This window comes from Chanos chanos, chromosome 16, assembly GCF_902362185.1.
Source record: "Chanos chanos chromosome 16, fChaCha1.1, whole genome shotgun sequence".
NCBI lineage: Eukaryota > Metazoa > Chordata > Actinopteri > Gonorynchiformes > Chanidae > Chanos > Chanos chanos.
This window is the reverse complement of record NC_044510.1, coordinates 1991586-2011904: the sequence shown is the minus strand read 5'-3', so window position 1 is coordinate 2011904 and position 20319 is coordinate 1991586. Positions and strand designations below refer to the sequence as shown.

Sequence of the window (20319 nt, the reverse complement as noted above, 5' to 3'; positions counted from 1 at the left end):
GACTCGCTCTGTTAGGAAACTGAAGAGTTTTAAGAGGCGGAAGAGCGTGGACTGGGGGCATTGACAATAATCGAATAAGGCATTATGGGAGATTAGAAAGAAATCCACTGATAGTTTTGGTTGGGAATTAGCAGGGACCCGTACAGATATTCGGAAAAGGCTCAGATATTCCAGTGCAAGAGATTACAAGCAATGATGGTTTCAATTTCTCTCCCTCTCTCGCTCTCTGTGTGGGCACTTCACAGATGTTGAATCATAATAAGGTTAACCACACAGCAGTACCATACACTCTGAATGTTGTGCTAAAGCCTTCCTCCAACAATATTTTTTTTTACTGGCGCAACAGTGCGGCTGCATTCCGTCAGAAATAGTAGTCAAAGTTCATCGAGATATTTATAGATGATGAAAACTGACGATTTCAGTGTCACTATGTAGCCTAGAAAATAACAGAGTGTCTCTCACTGCAGTTTGAATCGTTTTGCATTCTACATGACGTCTGGTGCCAGTGAAAACATACTGTGGGATAAATCCACAGCAACTAAATCATGTCACAAGGTATTAAAACAGACACTCACAGCTCAACAAGGTGTCCAAAAAGGGGTGTTTGCACTGTAAACATATTTACTTTAAAAGTCCGACACGCATACCACAAAACACATATGAAAATTATTTTTTGCTCCCTGACTTAAACATATTTCTCATTCATCACGAAAAGCCAGTACCTCACTTCCATATCCTATCATTTTCATGCATGACATGCATAGGGTTACGGTATAGTCTAGAGTGACATGACATGAATAGGGTTACGGTATAGTCTAGAGTGACATGACATGAATAGGGTTACGGTATAGTCTAGAGTGACATGACATGAATAGGGTTACGGTATAGTCTAGAGTGACATGACATGAATAGGGTTACGGTATAGTCTAGAGTGACATGACATGCATAGGGTTACGGTATAGTCTGAAGTATACTGTACTTTATTCTCCCTCTCCCTCTCACACCCTCTCTCTCACCTTCTTTTGGGTCACCGTGGTGGAAGAAATGAGAAATGAATGCAGAGTAAAGTGTGGCATGCTATTAGTGGTGAAAATAACAGAATTACATAGTTATTCAAAGTTAAATTAACCTCATAGATCAGATCAGGTCCTTAGAGTGGGGCTCCCAGTTTTAGTTGTGTGAATCTGCTTGGCACTACACGTACTGCCAATAGTGACAGCAATACTGAGGGCACAAGCTCACCAGGCCATTTCATCTCACCCACCTCCAGGACCTTGAGACTTCATCAGGAGCCGAAGGAACAGATTGATTCATTAGATACTGTAAAAAGCATTTAACTGCTGCTGGAGGAGGCTTCCCCTCTGTGGACAGGAAAACTCCTGATTATATTTTTTTAGGAAACCTACTGATAGACTTTTAGAGTTTTCTCAACGTGTGTGTGTGTGTGTGTGTGTGTGTGTGTGTGTGTGAGAATATGTGTGTGTTTTATATTTGGTGCGGTGTGGTGTTGGCTGTGTGTGTGTTTGGTGTGTGAGAATATGTGTGTGCTGTGTATTTTTGTGTAGTGTTCTGTTTGTGTGTGTGTGTGTGTGCATATGCACGTGTGCTGACCTGTGAGCTGTCTGTTTTTACCTCATATGATTATTAAGTTTGGGATCAAGGTGGGTATCACTGGCTCAACTGTGAACCATGACTTTTTTTTCATGAACACAGCTGTGTACCAGCTTAGTTTGACTCATATGTACCAGAAACATCATTGATTTTGCACTTGTGAGAATATATTGACCATTTTCATGTTTCATGTGTCCAACTGCAGCATCACACTAAGTGAGATCTCTCAGATTCATTACCACTGTCATACAGCATTTCAACACAGCTTTGCAAAACAAGCTCTTGACATTTAAATATGAATGATCTCCCAATGCTGCAGAACATATGAAATAACAAAACAAATAATTAAAACTCATCAAGCCTCTCAAACCACAACTGGCCTGAATATCAAAAATGCTAAACTGTGATCATTACAAAAAAACCCCAAAAAAACCAAACAAACAAAATAAATTAGAACATTACCGAACAGTATTTGCAATATGAACCGTTTGAACTTTTCCTCCCTTTAATGTCATCATAGCTGTAAAGGCCATGACAGCTACCTCTTGGCTGGAAGATACATTAGGAATATTTTTTATTTTATTTTGAATTTTCTCCTGCGGACTCTGGGTGAAGAAGTGATAGGGGAAAGGAAAGGGGGAGACGTCTGGATTTTAACATCACAGTTAAGCAGTGAGAGAGAGAGCGTGGTATGGCACAGGAACGGCTAGGAGGAGGAGGAAGAGGAGGAGGAGGAGGAGGGAGGGGGGGTGCTGGAAGCCTGGGCCAGAGATCAGTGAGGCAGAGAGGGAGACGGGTAGAATATCAAGCTGGGCTGGGCTGTGGAGCGTGAGTGTGGCTAAGGGTGTGTGTGTGTGTGCCAAATGTGCACAGATACAGCGCCACTGGTGGCTGGCTGCTGGCCTCCGCGCATCACGACAATGGCAAATGGTAAATGAATTCAAAAGCCCAAAATAAAACAAAAGTGCCTAATACAGCCAATATAATGTTTTCTTGTTTATTTAACTCTCTCTCTCTCTCTCTCTCTCTCTATAGATAGATAGATAGATAGATGGATAAGAAAACAAGTTGAAAATAAGAGAACCATTTAAAACAATTTAAAATGAAAGTAAAGATTAACTTGAATAAAAAGGGATAAACAAATGAATGATGCTAGATGTGAAATCACATAGATTTTAAACTCCAGCCATGGAATCTCCATTAGATTCATATGCAGACTTTTACTGGGCAGCTAAGTAATATTTCATATTGAAGGCCAGTGCAGTGTAACTTTGGCTATATGTTTGATGTCATTGTACTGCTGGAGGGTGCACCTTCTGCCAAGTTCCATCTCTCTTACCAACACCAGCAGATTTTACCGCATACATTCATCTCCATTCACGCTGTCCTCCATTCTCTCAAGTCTTCCAGGCCCTGACACAGTGAAGTATACCTCCTACCTTCTCACACTCCTGACATCACGCTTCACAGTGAAGTATACCTCCTACCTTCTCACACTCCCGACATCACGCTTCACAGTGAAGTATACCTCCTACCTTCTCACACTCCTGACATCATGCTTCACAGTGAAGTATACCTCCTACCTTCTCACACTCCCGACATCACGGGTCACAGTGAAGTATACCTCCTACCTTCTCACACTCCTGACATCACGCTTCACAGTGAAGTATACCTCCTACCTTCTCACACTCCCGACATCACGCTTCACAGTGAAGTATACCTCCTACATTCTCACACTCCTGACAGCACGCTTCACAGTGAAGTATACCTCCTACCTTCTCACACTCCTGACAGCACGCTTCACAGTGAAGTATACCTCCTACCTTCTCACACTCCTGACATCACGCTTCACAGTGAAGTATACCTCCTATATTCTCACACTCCTGACATCACGCTTCACAGTGAAGTATACCTCCTACATTCTCACACTCCTGACAGCACGCTTCACAGTGAAGTATACCTCCTATATTCTCACACTCCTGACATCACGCTTCACAGTGAAGTATACCTCCTACATTCTCACACTCCTGACAGCACGCTTCACAGTGAAGTATACCTCCTACCTTCTCATACTCCTGACAGCACGCTTCACAGTGGAGATGGAGTTCTGTGCTTTGCCTTTTGCATGGGTTGTAATACTAGAACTGAGGTGCCAAAAAAGTCCATTTTATTCTCATCAAACAGTAGAATGTTCTTTCCATCTGGTCTTTCCAACAAGTCACCCAGCTGCTTTCTGGCTCATGTCTGGCATGCCACTGATGTGGTTTGGCTCATGTTTTGCCAAAATGGCTTTCATTTCTGTTACTCTTCCACAAGGACCAGGTTTACCAGGGCCAAATTACTCAGGTGTTGTTGTTGTTGTTTTCTTTTTTTGTCATGATCATAGTTTCTTCTATCTGAGCTTATGGAAGACTAATTTTCGCATCATGATCTTGCGGTGACCTCTCTGACTAGTGCCAGTGTATGTTTTGTTAGAACACCACATTCTGCACAGATTCAAAATAGCACCATATTTCCTCTGCATTGCTTTATAATGGACTTTACTGTACTCCTGGGATTTTCAATGACTTGGAAATGTTCTTATATTCCTCTTGTTGCTTTTCAATATCTTCCTGTCAAAGTTTAAAGAGAAAGTGCATAGTGTGTGTAGACATACTCAAACAGTGGGAAACAAGACAGGAGATTCCTTTTAAAAAGACAGTATATAAAGGACAAACACAAACATTCACAAAAGAAAGGACATTGAACAATGCCGTTTTCTGCATCATAAAACAAGCAAGCAAACAAACAAACAAACAAATAAACAAATGTTTGGGGATATTTCTTGTGTGTCAAGATGGTTATAGGAGCACAAACATGCCATGGAATGTAAAACACTGGCAAAACACTGCAAATGACAGTCAATGATTCATCCTCCCCGTCAGTCTTGTCTCATAGGGTCAAAGGTATTCAACACATTACAAACACTGGTAATAGACAGAAACCATCTGAATCATTAACAACCCAAGACTTTTTGCATATTCACGTTAGACACCATGAAATACCCACATCTCAGTGAGGAGACAGACTTTTCAAACCATTCTTCTCCAATACTGAGACAGGCCATTCTCCTCTATTATTTGTTGAACTGTGTGCTGTCTAATTGTACACCGTGATTTCTGATTGGTTATTGGGTTATAGATAGTCTATAGTGTATGTGTACTTTCTGTAGTCTGTGAATAAGTGGCAAGCTACTTAATGTAAATTGAAATGTATGGTTTTTTTTAAAGCATACATTATTCACCTGCTTTTCTTTACTTTACTCAGATGTGCCTTAAATTTTAATTTCACGATGATGCAGAATTTACTGAGAGGTTACCCTACAGACCAGTTAGAGATTTTAATCAGAACTCAGATAAAAAGGCACCTGAACTATACACAGGCAGAATTCATTTGATGAGCTGTGAATTCTAAGAATGGCTTGCAAGAGAAAGATAATATTCATACAGTTATTTATATTATAGTTTATGTTTGTGGCTATTACAGCTGAATTTTGTTTTCATCTTAACGGCATAGGATGTTTTATATATTGTTTTGCATGCACTGATGGGGAAAAAAAACCCACACATACCTTAAAACAGTATGACAAAGTGCAGGGTGAGTAACTACTTTTGATAGGCACTGTGAATGGTGTGAAAAAGAATAGGATAATGACTGTTTCTTCACTCCTTCCTGTCCTTTATTACTAACGACTTATCTGAGGATATATAGACAATTAAACAGAGCGATGATTTTAGGGCAGCAGATGCGTAAGTGTGCTGTTCATCATGAGTAGCTCCCAAACAGTGACTCAGATAGCCTTCATACTCACAAGACGGATTTGTCTAAGAGCTATTCCAACTGCAACTTTTCCATTTCAACAAAAGCTTTGGCACCGCTTGACTGTGGCTGATTCTGACTGACGAGATGGAAACGAATATTTTCATCCGGATGAGGCGGCAGAGGGACATCTCATTGAACTCCACTGGACGTTAATGAAAGTTGCTCTGCTATTGATTGTCTATGTGCTCATTTGGAATTTTTTTTTTTTCTTTTAATGCCACTTAGATCAGCTGAGTCGTCTGGTCTACACTGTCACCTAGCCTAATTCATGGCTATGTGAAAGAATCAATTTAAGTTACTGGAACACTGTCAACATTGTCTGAAATGTTAGCCAAAACCTTTCTTTCACCTAACTCCAAATGAAATTTGCATTGTGGTGTTCTCTATGGGGGCGATTTGTCCCTGTATTATGGGGCCTAAGCATACTTTCTGTTGCTAAGCTAAAACAGAGAAAAACACTACAGTAATTTGTCTTTAAGCAGAAGAGAAGCCAAATGAAGACATTAAATCTCTGTTTCTATTCCTCTTTTCCTCTGTGAAAATAGTGTATTTTGGTTTAAGAATGTGGCTTGTGATTCAGTTCAGTTTTTATATTTGTAAAGGGTGTAAAAGCATTGTTTCACATTGCTACAGCAGTGATTATTTGAGTGTGTGTTTGGGTGTGGCGGGACTGGGATGGGGTGGGAGTTCTCCTAACTAAAAACCCTGAAGTTACATTGGGAGGGAGTGTGCTCCCTCTATATCACAACACTGACCATAAAATTATCCAGTTCTTCTTTCATTTGTTTCTCATTATGCCCAAATATGGGTTGACCAAACAGACCTCAGGGTTATTAGCTTTTCCCTGAGTTATCTCAGCAGTTCTGTCTGATCTCTTATTACTGTCAAAAAAGATAATAAGGACCTGAACACATACTGTAACTCCCAGTGTGATGTCTTATGAATAAAGACCTGAAAGTAACTCATTAATAGGCCAGGATCAAATAAGTATTTGAACTGTTTTGAAATACTTGGGTGACTGGGCATCTTATCAGTCTGGGACATTCAATACGGTACTTTGATATTGCTTGAAATGCATTGTCTTCTTAAAATTTTCATTTAATTAGAAAAGGACGCAAGGTAAATGGCCCGTGCAAGTGTACTGAGTCAGGACCCACTCATTCAAATATTTATTTTATGCCAGTCTGTTGATAAATTACAAATTTACTACACTCAAGCCATTTTAATTCAACTCAAGTCCAGCCAATGGGGAGAATGTCTTCAAAAAGCAGATAAACAGTAATTAATAACTGTACTGATAATGATATCTGTAAATTTGTAGAGTTACATATTATTTGACTCGTGAGCCTAAATCCATCATTTTACTCTGAACTAGTTAGGAGATGTAAGATTACATTTCTCAGCTTTTTCATCTATTGTTGTTTAACATTTGAAGTTGTAAGATGTTTAGAGCTACACCGATAATCTCATAAACTAGCAGTTGTTGTTTTCACAGATCCCAGCACAAACGTGACTATGATCTCCCGCACTTTTCCCCTGGCCCCAACCAGTTCCATCCATAATCTTATTAAACGTGGTAGTGGGACTGCCATTTCTGAGATTACGAACTGACTTTAGCCTGTGTTTTTTTGGCCGGTAAAGCTCTCTGAGAAACCAAGCTATTTGCGCAGATGCTTTCTGGGAGTGTTGTGGACAGAATGAGATGGGACAAGGTCGTGACGACCTTGACGGGAGCAGCAGGTGGTCTGTCCTCCTGCCTGGTTGGGTGGGTTGGTAATGAGCCGTGACCTGTGTCTGACTGAGCCATTCTGTGGACAGACGCATCTTCAAGGTTTAACTCACCACCGTTACTGTCTGGCTCCTGGAAGCCAAATCCCATCCAAAATCACCAGCTAGGTATCAGAGGGCATGGAAAACACATGGTGAATGGGCAGAATTTGGAGACCAAGCGCGTGACGGCAACACAAGTGGAAAGGTTTAAAAATGGCTTTGTGGATATCAGCAAATCCACACTCACCATAGTCACGCACAATCAGGTGTATATTTTTACACGTACCAAAGGAGTGAAAGCAAACTGTTACTGAGGAGCTTTATCTTCTTCCAGTTGAAAGCTACCTCATTATTATATATGCAGTATGAAAGACTTTTAGCTTAGCATAGCTTTAATTTCAAATATGCTACTTTGTCACATATAGTTGAAGAAAAGTTAATCTACCTGAAAAAATGTGTTATGATGGCAAATAGAGAAGGACAGTCAAATTACCAAATGAGATATTTCTTCTGTAACGCTGGACTTCCCAGACTAGCTTTTAAGCAGCATTAAGTTCAACACACTGGCAGATCAACGCTTAAAATGTGTTTTTGAAATAGTTTTCTACACTTTGCATAAGAGTGTGATTGGTAATGTAAAACCACCCCGATCAATCAGGAGGCCACACCGCATTATGACACACTCAATATGTTAGGTCTCTGAATTATCAATGGCATTTATGACTATGGAACAGGGCGAAACATGATAACTTGCAAGACAATTTATTTTCAGGTGTTTAAAACCACACTGACATGTTTCAAATCCTCATCATTCACAGAATATCACACTGATTATCTTCATAAAATGATCAGCAATGTTGAGTATATTATTGCATGAACACTTTTGTCTCTAAAGAGCTATTGTAAAGTTACAACCACCTAAATTTTACACACACAGGGTTCCCAAAAACGACGAATGTTACAATATTTATACTTGTGTGTGTGTGTGTGTGTGTGTGTATGACAAAATATAGGTTTGTGCTGAACTCATAGATTGTATCATTTGTATGTATAGCAAAATTTACAACTGTGTACCTTCTGACATATTGCTGGTTGAACACAATGACCTGCAGTTATATCCAGATAGGGATAAAACTGCACTGCCTTTTAGACTGATAATATCCCTAAGGAAAAAAATAATTGAAGAATCATTTCTAGGTTCGCTGCTAATATAGAACATCTGTACGGGTGGTCAAACTTCTTTTTTTTTTAAGATTTGTGTTTAGCTATTTATTCATGGAGCGTCCATGCATCTATGAATGGTTAAAAATCCATAGGGTATTCTGTAAAGCTCTCTTTAAGCTGAAGCTTGTTGTCCTGTCCACTCAGATCAGGGAGGTCAGTCTGTACTGTAAGTAGATCTATAAGTTTGAGTTCACTGCCCTCTCAGCTGCAGAGCTATCCACAAGCAATTGTTAATACAGGCCACTGAGCAATCCATCATGACTGTGACTACTGTATAATCACACGGATGAATTTACTGATGTGAACTTAAAGTTAAACGCTTATACTTTCAGCTCATTCCCTTTTGTTTCTATTTTCACTCAGCTGGTGATCTCTATTCACTAATAGCTAAAGATACTTGACAAGGTTTTGGACTGAAGAACAGAAATTATAGCATGGCTGAATCTGTATCCGAGCATCATTTGGTGTTGCGTGTGTCATGTGGTGCTGCTATAATCACGTGTTGCGGTGAGCGTCATGTGGTGCTTTTCAAATACCTTGCAGACGGTCTTGTAGTTAGGTTTGCTATGTGAAGAATGTGTGCTATGTACTAAACGAAAAACTGATGTGCAATAAGAGATGACCGAGAGGTCAGCATCTGCTTTGTCCCTGATGCTCATTTTCTCTTCTAGATGGCTCCCACCATGAGGAATGAAATATTGACTCAAGTGGTGCTTCTGAACAACAGAGAGAGAGGGAGAGACTGCAGTCTTCTCTTTAAAATGTATGTAGGCACCTCTGTCAGTGCCAGCTTTCAGTCAAGAAGAAAGCATAATTGTTTTTTTTTTTTGTTTTTTTTTTTCGCTCGTGATTTTGAAGAGTTCATCACTCTGTAGTCATCCTGTGTTCCGCAGAACTCAACAAATGTTTCAGCAGTTATCCCCCGAGGGGGTAGTGGCTGGAAATTAATTTTGCAACATAATACCTCAATTTTGATGAAACGACATTGGGGACTGTTCAGCCCATTTTTATCATGAGTATTCATGAGTGCAGCCGTTGTTTTTTAGGGTTTTTTTTTTTTTTTGACAATGTGTGACATCTTTGACACAGCCATGAAAAGTAAACATCTTAAATCAACATTTTTTTCCCCTTTTATCACAGAACACAGCCTCCATCATAGCCTGTTATTTCCATTTTTGGTACAACAAATTTGTTGAGTTTAGATGAGGTAGTCAAATGAGACATATTGGCTGGGATAGGGTTTATTTTGTTATGTGTGAATACATTAAATGACATGCATTAGTTGTATAGTGTTTGCATTACAGAAGAAAGGCTGGAGGGTGGACCTTAATGAGTTCCTAATTAGGATTAGGGTTAATTTCAGAACCACACATGTTCCAAGCATACAACCATTTTATGGTTGACAAGCTCTCTTAAGAGCCTAAGAGGCAGTTCAAGAATGTTAGACAGGTTCTCAAATGAACTTTGAGACAAATATTGACAAAAATAACAATTTAAATAAAATATAATATTTTTTAGACTTCAATGCCTATCGCCTAGTCCTTTCCTTAACCTAACTGTTGATAAGTATCTAATACAACAACACAATCCAAACCTACAGCTGATAATTATGCAATATACTACCATAGAGTGTCTGTAATATTCAATAAAATCACTCCTGCTGATGTAAGGGTCCAGAGTGGGAGTAGGGTGTACAAAAAAACCCAAAAAAAACAAAACAAACAACAACAACAACAACCACAACAACAACAACAACAACAAAAACAGTTCATTGGATGTACTTGAAATAAATATGCACACCAGTTCCAAGTGCCAACACAAATGACTGTCTTCAGTTTAACTCTGCATTTGTTAAATAAACACAAATTGTTCAAGTGAGTTAAATGAAATGTTTTCACATTCAGTCAGCCTGATCTGTTCAAGCACATCAATCATATATACCACTTTTACTCAGTTCAGACTTAAATGTGATGAGTGGCCAGCTAACACGAACTAGGTTCAGTTAGGGCGGAGGGGCGGGGGGGGGGGGGGGGGTGATGAATTGACAAAATAGCCAGTGTAAATGTATGAACAGCTATATAAAGGTATTAACAATTTCAGGGTTACAGGGTTTTTCTCTATTCAGAGAGTATCAAAAAATAATAATACAGATAAATTCGAGCTCTTGTCAAAGTAACAAATAAAACAGGGGAAAAAAAGTATCTACCTGGGTAGTTATAGAGTGTTTGTTTGACCAGTGTTCACACATGAGAGTGAGAGTCGTGCTTATCGGTAGACTAGGGAGTAGAATACGTCCTGATCTCCAAAATCCAAGGGTTCTAGTCACTCTTCAGACCAGCGTGTGGAGCTTGGTCTGGATCCAGTGTGACTGACTCACCATCAAAACTCATCCGTCTTCAAAAACCAATCTGCAGTACAGGGCAGCGCAATGCAGTACAAATCAGTGTCATAAGTATCATGAGATCTCATTCAAAATTCAAGGAATTGATTACACTCACAGGTCCCTTATTAACTACAGTTACCAAAATCTGTATATGTAAGCAGTTTAGGGTACTCATATCTGCAGTTACCTTTTAGCTACAATTAAAGTTCCTTTCAGGGGCTTAAAATGTGATGTTTTACCCTTTCACTTTACTACTACGCACAATTATTTCAAATTATGAACTAACCTTAACCTTACTGGGTTTTACTCACATATCATTACACACCAACTTTCACACTGCTTCCATTTTGGGAGCGCTCGCAATTATTCTCGTTCTCACATACCACATGTTGCAACACCTAAAGCGTTTAACCATATATAGCACTGCTCTCATAGAGTAACATTTAAGAATGAATACAACACACATAAATGAGATTAACAAAACATTTACATGACTAATAAAACTCCAATTGGTTTTAAATTTACTTTCAATTACAAACCGAAATAGTCTTGAGATGTTACCCAGAGCCAGCCCCGACCAGTTTGGTGCCCTAGGCAAAATTTTAGCTGGTGCCCCTTGTATCACAGCGATTCCACCAGCAATCATGGTGTTCATACACTCACACAAAAAATAGCTAAGCCACATAATAGCCTACAACATTCTATACACAAACAGCAAGAGTAATTATATCTTGCATTCATGCACAAAACATGTATTCAATGAGCACTTCTCTCACATGATGCATGCTGTTTGCTATACATATGAAACTAATCAGTAATGAAAATGTAAAGGCTTACAAGTATTCATTACAAAAGGGGATGGAAAAGGAAGATCATTTTAATTGACTATTACAAGCAGGGCTAACGTTGGCTAACGAGACTAAGATGTCAGTAAAAATGTATGCCTGGTTTCTTGAGGCAGTGGATGGTTCGAGCCGCGCACTTACAAGAAAAAGTGTAGGCCTGTTTCTCAAAATGATGCTGAGCGTTATTCCGCAAGCACCTTTCCAACTTTCCCTAATGAATTTAAGGTGGGAGTAACTGACGTTCACTCTACATATTTGTTAAATTAATTAACGTAATTAACCGTTAAGTTCATAATCGTTAACCAACGTTAGTATCGTCCAAAGTAAGGTAGTAACACTCTGCTCCAACGGTAACTACTATGCAATAGATAAACTATTCATTCATCACATTACCTCTGTCTTTTTCTCGTTTTTCCTTTTCCAGAGAGTTTTGTTCTTTTTGACATGATAGGAATACAGAGGTGCAAAAAGGAGGTATGCAGCTTAAGCATAGAGGCACTATGCAAAATAGGCACATGCTGTATTATAGACATATTTTTGAAGTTACAGCCAGGTCTAGACCGATCACACAGACAGGACAGTACTTATTCGTTACGGCTGCGGTCCAATGACTGCATCAATGATGAGAGTTAAAATGTTGTCATAACAGATTCTAGAGGGCGAGGCTTTGCGGCACCTTGTGATCTAAGTTGTCAACTTGTCATGACATAGGCCTACAGAAAACAGTATTGGTGAAAAATAGTAAAAGTTAAAAATTTTCTTCCCTCATTTGGGCGCCTCTATGGATGGACGGCGCCCCTAGCATTCGCCTATATCGCCTTTGAGACGGGCCAGGTCTGATGTTACCATTCCAAACAATGTCTGTACAAGCATGTTATCACCCTGCATTACTGGCGAATGTTAGACTACTCACCGGAATTCTTGAGTAATCAGCTAACACACAGAGTATTCAAGTTTCAGAATGGTTAGTAGTGAAGTAGTCTTGGAAGATATCCTGAGAATGCTTCGAAATAAGCAACAGTGTTCACTTTATCTTTCTTTACAAGCCCAGTTCTTCAGTTACGTTTCTAACACACGACCGCTGATTGTGAAGCTTGCCGGAGAAAAACGGATGTAACAGAAAACGAATAGTGCCCGTCTCTGCATGAAATTACATCATCGTGAAAATGAAAGACTTCCAGAAAATATTTATTTTTAACTAGACCAAAAGATGATGAGATACAAATAAAAAACATGGAAATGAATTTCAGTTTCCCTCTGGTTCTTTCTATTTTTTTTTTTTTTTTTCATTTTAAAGTAACTCATTCCTTGGTACCAATTAGTTTCTTTGGCCGCAACTAATATTAAAATTGCCTTTAGTGACCAGTTTTAAGGTGGGTCACACATAGTTTCAGGCTTATATCAATGCTGCATGATGCTTTTGCATGTCTACAGAATGTTTTTTGTCATGGGATTTATGGAGCTAGACCATAGAAGACCTGTACAGGAGGCTGTAATGCATGTGAAGGTTCATGCTATGTTCCTCAGATCTGTCAATCACTAATCTAGCAACTGTGACCAACCAGTACAAAAAACATTTGTGGGGATGGGGCAATTACATTCTCGCTTCCGGCCCACATACACCACCAGCTGTACCCATGTGGGGGCCCCAACCAAGTCAGAGGAAATTCAACTGGGATTTGTTCCCTAATCTCCATGGAGGTGGGTCAGTTTGTTTTCCACTCGCTTGATGAATGCTTACACCTTAAACGTGTATGGCGCCAGCCTTCCACAGTAAGCCACAGCATACCCTCTGTCTCTCCTTCTTTAGCTTTAACACTCGCTTGCACTCAGTTTGAATTTCTCTCATTTCCAGAGGTGGCTACATTTAACCAATTCAGTTTTTCTCTGTGCGATTTTACTGGGTGGATTTTTACCGTTACCAATATGGAATGACTTCTACTAGATTAAATCGTGCCTAGAGTAAGAACACGAGTTACATGTGGAAATTTAATGAACTGCAGTCAAGGGAACTGGATGGTCCTTCTTTTCCCGTTCTTTGAGTGTAGAGGAATGAGTGTAGTGGAGATGAACAAGTCAAAGGTAATACTCGGGTTATAGCTCCTTTTATCACAGAGCGACACCACGGTGTGAACTATCGCTATTAGCCTTTAGCTTATGCCCGAGGGTGTCTGACAGCTGTCTTATGATCAGTGGCTAAAAGCCAGCTGGGGAAAAATCTATTATATTGGTAGAAAATCTGCCATCAATTGGAAGAGTGTTTTCTTTTGTAATGAATCCTTAACTGGAAGATCTTTTAAGGACCCTTACAACAGAGTTCAAACTTTCAAAGTCAAAACTTAAAAAGCTCCTCCATAACAGGAGTCCTGCAGACCCTAAAAGATTCACTCTTAGCCTTTCATTCTAAGAATGTAAAGAATACACTTAAAAAATTCAGAGGCAGTCTAGGTGGCCTCCATGAAAAACATGAATAATTGAGAATACTTGGGACAGAGAACTGAACAAACATCGGTTTGGCCAGTCAAGGGTTAAAACCAAACACCATACTTGGCCATGGTATCACGGATTAAACCTGCCCTTTATCTCCTTTTAAAAAGACACATCATTTAGAGGCATTGCCAGCTATTTGTGTATATGCTTTAAACAATAACCATAAACAGTAATGCTTTTTGTGTACTCCCAAGTCCTTCCCTTGCACATTACTGGTTATGAGGGAGAGCAGAAGATTAAATAAGAGCAGGAGGTGATTTGTTATTTTTTTTAACAAGGGAGATGGCCCAATGGTCACTGACACTGCTCTATAGAGTATATAAGGGGGTAGCAGGTTAACAACAGGGATGCACTTTGGTCATTTTGCTAACAAGGGGCATTGCATCCTCCCTCATCCCCCCACAAATCACCTACTGAGTAAGAGTAAGTAGGAGAATAAGACAGCTGCAATTTGTGTCTGTTCCTCAACGCAATTTCCTACTTTTAATATTTAAAAATTAATATTTTAATTTATCCCATGCACATCAATGACCCCCCCCCCCCCCCCCCCAACCTCCCTCCATCACCATCATCACCACCACCACCCCCACTGTAATCTTGTTAGCATAACAGGCCACAGTGTGTACATACAGCAGCTGTGTATAAATAAAATAAAATGTTTAATGAAGAATACAAAATGTCACAATGCACTGACTCATTAAAGACTATGGAACATCAAACAAACCAGCATAATCAGCTCAACGAGCTTTGGTTGATTGGATCTGTACATCATCTGGGAACCACATTTGCTTTTTCATTGAGGCTGGACAAGCGTAGGCCAAAAAAGAGCATTATTATTGTTATTATTATTTTTTTTTTCTTTTTTTTTTTGGATTTCAGATGTAGACACCTCAGGCCATATTCTGATTTACAGTCTATGAACTACCATTAAAGAACATGTGTTCTAATACTGGTATAAAAAAACGGGGACAAGGTGAGATTCCAAGGATTAGGGACGTTCTATCCTGTAATCAATATAACATTTCCTGTTGAAATTATTTTGGATTTTGGAGAACAGGGATGTGAAATCTGTAAAACAAAATGGTCACGAAGAAAACTATATTTCTGGCGTGGGAGCCTCTTTACTATCTCCTATAACAGATTACTTCGTTTGAGCTTTAGACACCTCTACATGAGTAGGCACAACTCAGGTTTCCTGTAACAGTCGTGAGGGTTTTTTCAACACAGTTCATGGGCTGAAACAGATAAAACAAAACTTTTCAATTAATAATAAATAAGAATTCTTAATGGAGTAAAATCATAAGAAGAACAGTAAAGAAATAACCGTTTGCTACCATTCTCATACGCTCAGGGCGCCATTCAGCACACGCGCGTGTGTGCGTCCTCGTGCACACCATGAAAACTCCTAATACTTTCCCCTCACCACTTCAGAATGGTATGGCCTAATGAAGAAGGATCATCAATAGATTCAGTTTTCCGTTCTTTTCAGTCATGGAAAGTAGGCACTTGTGAACTTTAATGTATTGTGCGTTAAAGGTGTATTTTTAAAAGTATTTTTCTCTCGTGTAAGTATTTACGCAGCAGTGCCCAACAACTTCCTCCACCACTTTGTGAAGCGTCCGCTTTTTTTCCAGGAGCGATGACTGAGGGAATAAGTACAAAAACTTTCATGTCGAACAGTAGTCGGTGAACTTTGCGCAAATAAGAACTGAGTGATTTACAACGTGCGATACAGTTCAAATTTGTCCTTTCTCACTGAATGACAAAAACAACAATATCGACCACGACTGTATAGCCTACATTATGAAAATACGATAACTGAAGGCTTCTTGATTTTAAGTCCGCTGGATAACTCGCTCCATTCTCTGCTTTCCCCTTTAAATTTTTTTCTCCGCCAGGAAAATTGCTCTACCACTAGCATCAGCAGCCGTTGCTCCTTGATGTTGTGGAAGAGTACGCGCATGCGCCCCACATTGGAATAACTGCACCGGCGAGAATAAGTTGGATCTCGTCTGTCCTCACTAAATCTAAAATCATATTAAAAGTATGACGATTTTTAAAATAAAGAAAATGAGCTATTTGGGAGTTTGGACTTTCCCCTTAATAGTGGCTGTGGTCTGTGCGCAAAGGTAAGTCACTGGATTCAGTGCTCTCTTTACTTTGTCCGACTATCCGTTTATTATATGAAATACCCAACTGTTCCCGTGTAGACACCTCTGAATGTGAGAATGTTCCTCTTTTCTTTCTCCAGTGTCAATGACCCTAGCAATATGTCACTGGTAAAGGAAACTGTGGATAGACTGTTGAAAGGATATGACATTCGCTTGAGGCCAGATTTTGGAGGTAACTGGAATGATTTGTTTTACTGTTGAGTGTATCGTGAGCTTGTCAGCCCGTTAACACACCGAGTTTGCTCTCAAATGGTGAAATTCCCAACCTTGCTGATGTGTTAAGTGCACATACCCCACGATCGTCCACATAACGATTAATACGGGCACTTCATACCACTTGTGTTTTGTTATCTGGATTATGATATGCCCAAAGCAATTTTCTAGGAGACTTTTGAAAGTTGTGGGCTTAATTTAGGCTGCCGTGCAAATTTAATGATCCATTTAATCAACATGCGCACATATGTAGTATTCTCAATTCTTATTCTTACACCTATAAGACCGTTATGATGCTCGTGTACAGGTAGTAAGCGCCCTGTGCCTTTCTGGTAAACGGATGTACTGTTAATCGTTTAGAAAACGAGCGATCAGTATCGTGAATTATTGTAATGTTATATCACGAATATTAGAGGGAGAAGGGAAGTAGTATTGATATCACTGTTTCCAGTGAAACACGGGGCATCTGTACGTCCACTGTCCTTTCCAAATACAGATAAAACGTGTTATCTGGCTGACGAATGAGTTAAGTGAGGGTCGGTAAGAAAGTATACACATCGATATGTGACAGTCTTTGAAAATGTAGTTGTATGTATTTAAGGCATTTCCCCCAAAGTGTTTGAATTACATTGCGAACCATGTTGTTGGTTTGCAGGACCCCCCGTGGGAGTGGGAATGAATATTGACATAGCCAGCATTGACATGGTATCAGAAGTCAACATGGTAAGTACACGAATATCATCTTCGTCTAACGCCTAACGGCGTGGAGATCTCCAGCTCAATGGAGATACATAGTGTCCCCCCCTTGCCTCCACGCGAGAAAGCTCCGTTCCTTCTTCACCAACCAAACAGACATATTACCTGGTGCTCTTTTCATGCGCTTGGCATCGATCAATGAGTTCCACAAAGTACTCTAGTCAAGACTGTTATCAGTAGACGCGTCGTGTCATTTTAAATGGACGTTTTTAGTCTAATCTCAGTATGACCATAATGAGTTAATCGGCCTTCATCAGGTTATGATAACGCACTTTTCACCCATACGTTCACCCTATTTCAAAACACACGTGGAGCTAGACTGCGCGCGCGCGCACACACACACATACACAATGCTTAAAGCAATGTTTTGGGGAGCTGTATAGCACTTCCTTGGATATGTTAAATTTGAAATTAAACTGTCTGTGCGACTGAACGGTACCAATAGACAACAATTAAGATCCTAAATTGTGACCGATTGCTACTGATCAAATGCACCTGGTCTATTCACTGAGCCTCCCTATGTCTTCTGTCACAGGTAACTACAAATTCCTGACGACTTAGATCTCTCACGTGTGCATTCATATACCGATTTTATAAGCGCTGAAGGTTTGTCGCAGTTATTGTTTGATTGAAAATGTCACTACTGCAGGAGCGCATCTGAAGCAAAGATTATGTACTCTCCGCGGTTCCGCCTGACGGCCCGTAAAGGGAAAACTCATTTTTCCTCGTGCAAGAGCATCCCCTAGTGATGATACGAAAGAACAGCGCGCGAGCTCAGGCGATAGAACTGCTCAGATTTATGTGAAAAACTATAATTAAACCTGTTCGTATCATTGCTTGTCTTAAACGAAACATTTAGTCCTTTTCATGCTTGCATCTTCTTATTCACTGCCGTTCTTACGGTCTGTTAGGAATCACTGTTGTATAAAAGCGAGGAATCAATATGAATAGGATGCTTCAGAGCCTCACTTGTCTGCTGAGTGCAAGTACTTTTGGTTTAGTTATTACGAAAAGCAAACATTTGTTGTGATTTTTTGTTACTGTTGCTGTGGTTATAAATGATGCCCTGTACAGTGCAGCTATTGATTTGTTGGGATCGTAAAGTACGTGATTACACCCTATATCTGTCCACCGAGCTTCTGCCCTGCCATTCCTTCAAACTGTCATCAGTAGCCAAATGTTTGTCCATGTCCATGGCTCATTCAGTGAGAGAGGGAATCCAATGCTCCTCTTTGGCACTAAGTGTTGTACTGTGTTACATTTCGTTTGAGACTGTGAACGCATAATATGCACACACACACACACACACACACACACACACACACAGTCACACACACATACAGTCTCTCTGTCCCTCTCTCTCTCTCTCTCTCTCTCTCTCTCTCTCTCTCTCTCTCTCTCTGTGAGCGTGTGTGTTTAAATGATCTCATCGCCGGGGCCCCTCAAAGTGCAAATACACAGATCACTGCACCGCTGCCCTTCACAGTTTGATGTCTCTGGCTGGGACTCAGTCTCATAGTCATCAGGATTAAACAGTCCTTTTCACTGGCTAACTAGCTAAAGCCAGAGCCCAACTCAGCCTGAACTGAGGCTAACGTCATCATAGCTCCCTGTGGCTATGACGGCTCATATTCTGGACACTGGATGCAAAAGGAGAAAAAAGAAAATGAAAAAAAGGTCGTTTTTTCTGGAGAATCTGAAAGCTAAACGTTCTAAGAAAAGAGATTTAATACTTGTCCCTGTCTGTTACCTTTAACTGTCAATCAAAGCACCTGCGTTATTGTTTTCGATAATGATTTTTCCTGGCAGTGCTTTTGATAAATATGCTATTAGCGCCTTGTGTTAATCCACAAAGCAGGGCTTTGGGTAAACAGGGATATTCTCTCTCTCTCTCTCTCTCTCTCTCTCTCTCATCCTTCCTTTACGTCTTTCAGAATTGCTTTCCCTTGTTCATGATTCTCACCAGTTGCCTAAGGAAACTAAATTTTATTCATATGTCAACCTTAGTGTTTTCTGACTGTATACAAATCGTGCTATTCATCGTCAGGGACAGACTGAAAACCAACAGTATGGCCAGTGACTGGTCAAGGTGTTTGTTTTTCTGACAATTGCTAGAGGCATCATTCAGTGTGCCTGTGCAAGAACTCGAAAACCTGGCTTCAAATCTTTGGCAAACCAGGTGAATTAGTCCGGAAGCGTAAACACAGACAGGGTGAAGTAAAGAGTTCATGTTCCTTTGCTCCGTCCTCACACCCATTGGTGTTGGCCTAGAGATGTAAGTGGTGTGTGTGGGTGGTGGTGGGGGGGTGGGGGATGGGGGGGTTGGGGTGTGTGTAAGGGGTGTGTGTGTGGGTGTGTGTGTGTGTGTGTGTGTGTGTGTGTGTGTGTGTGGTGGTGGGGGATGGGGGGTTGGGGTGTGTGTAAGGGGTGTGTGTGTGTGTGGGGGGGGTGAGATGGAGGGGGTGTTGCTGATGTGCTGGATTTTCTTTGATTTAACTGTTTCTGCGCCAAAACTCTTTCTAAGACTAAACGCACACCTACATAGACACACACGCACGCACACACACACACATACAGACACATATACATACAAACACCCCACACATACAGAAACATGTACCTACACGCACACACGTGCAGATGAATGTGTTTTAACAGGGGTATACTTTTCAAGTTTCACCGTTACCTGAAATCATTTCCAAGACTATTTGTATTCATACAGTGTATCCTTACACCATGGGCCCTGGTTCCACAGCCTGGTTACCCGGCCTACCTGCCCAGCCCAGCAGGCGGGGAGAGAAGCCTGTCCCCTGCACGGGGCTTCATGTCCCCTCTGTGGTTAGGCCCAGTCCTGTGCCCATGACCACGCCCAGACATGCACTGCCTGCCACTTTGGCTAACGCTGGGGTCGTGTGTGGTGTGCTGCCTGTGGTCTGACGCACTGTGAAAAAGAATACTGAGGAAAGGGCAAAAGTGCAGGCTGGAAGTTAGCGTG

General features: G+C 40.5%; 1 protein-coding gene across 2 annotated transcripts in view; it reads left to right on the top strand.

The window, feature by feature from the left end:
- The first annotated feature begins 16230 nt into the window (after positions 1-16230).
- gabrb2b (gamma-aminobutyric acid type A receptor subunit beta2b) overlaps positions 16231-20319 on the top strand; it is a 59642-nt gene continuing 55553 nt past the window's right edge. The window contains exons 1-3 of one of the 2 annotated variants that reach the window (XM_030793419.1): positions 16231-16313; positions 16436-16527; positions 17224-17291. In XM_030793419.1, the coding sequence (XP_030649279.1) occupies positions 16231-16313; positions 16436-16527; positions 17224-17291 (243 nt within the window). The remainder of the gene's footprint in view (positions 16314-16435; positions 16528-17223; positions 17292-20319) is intronic. The other variant, XM_030793420.1, reaches the window with a different exon arrangement.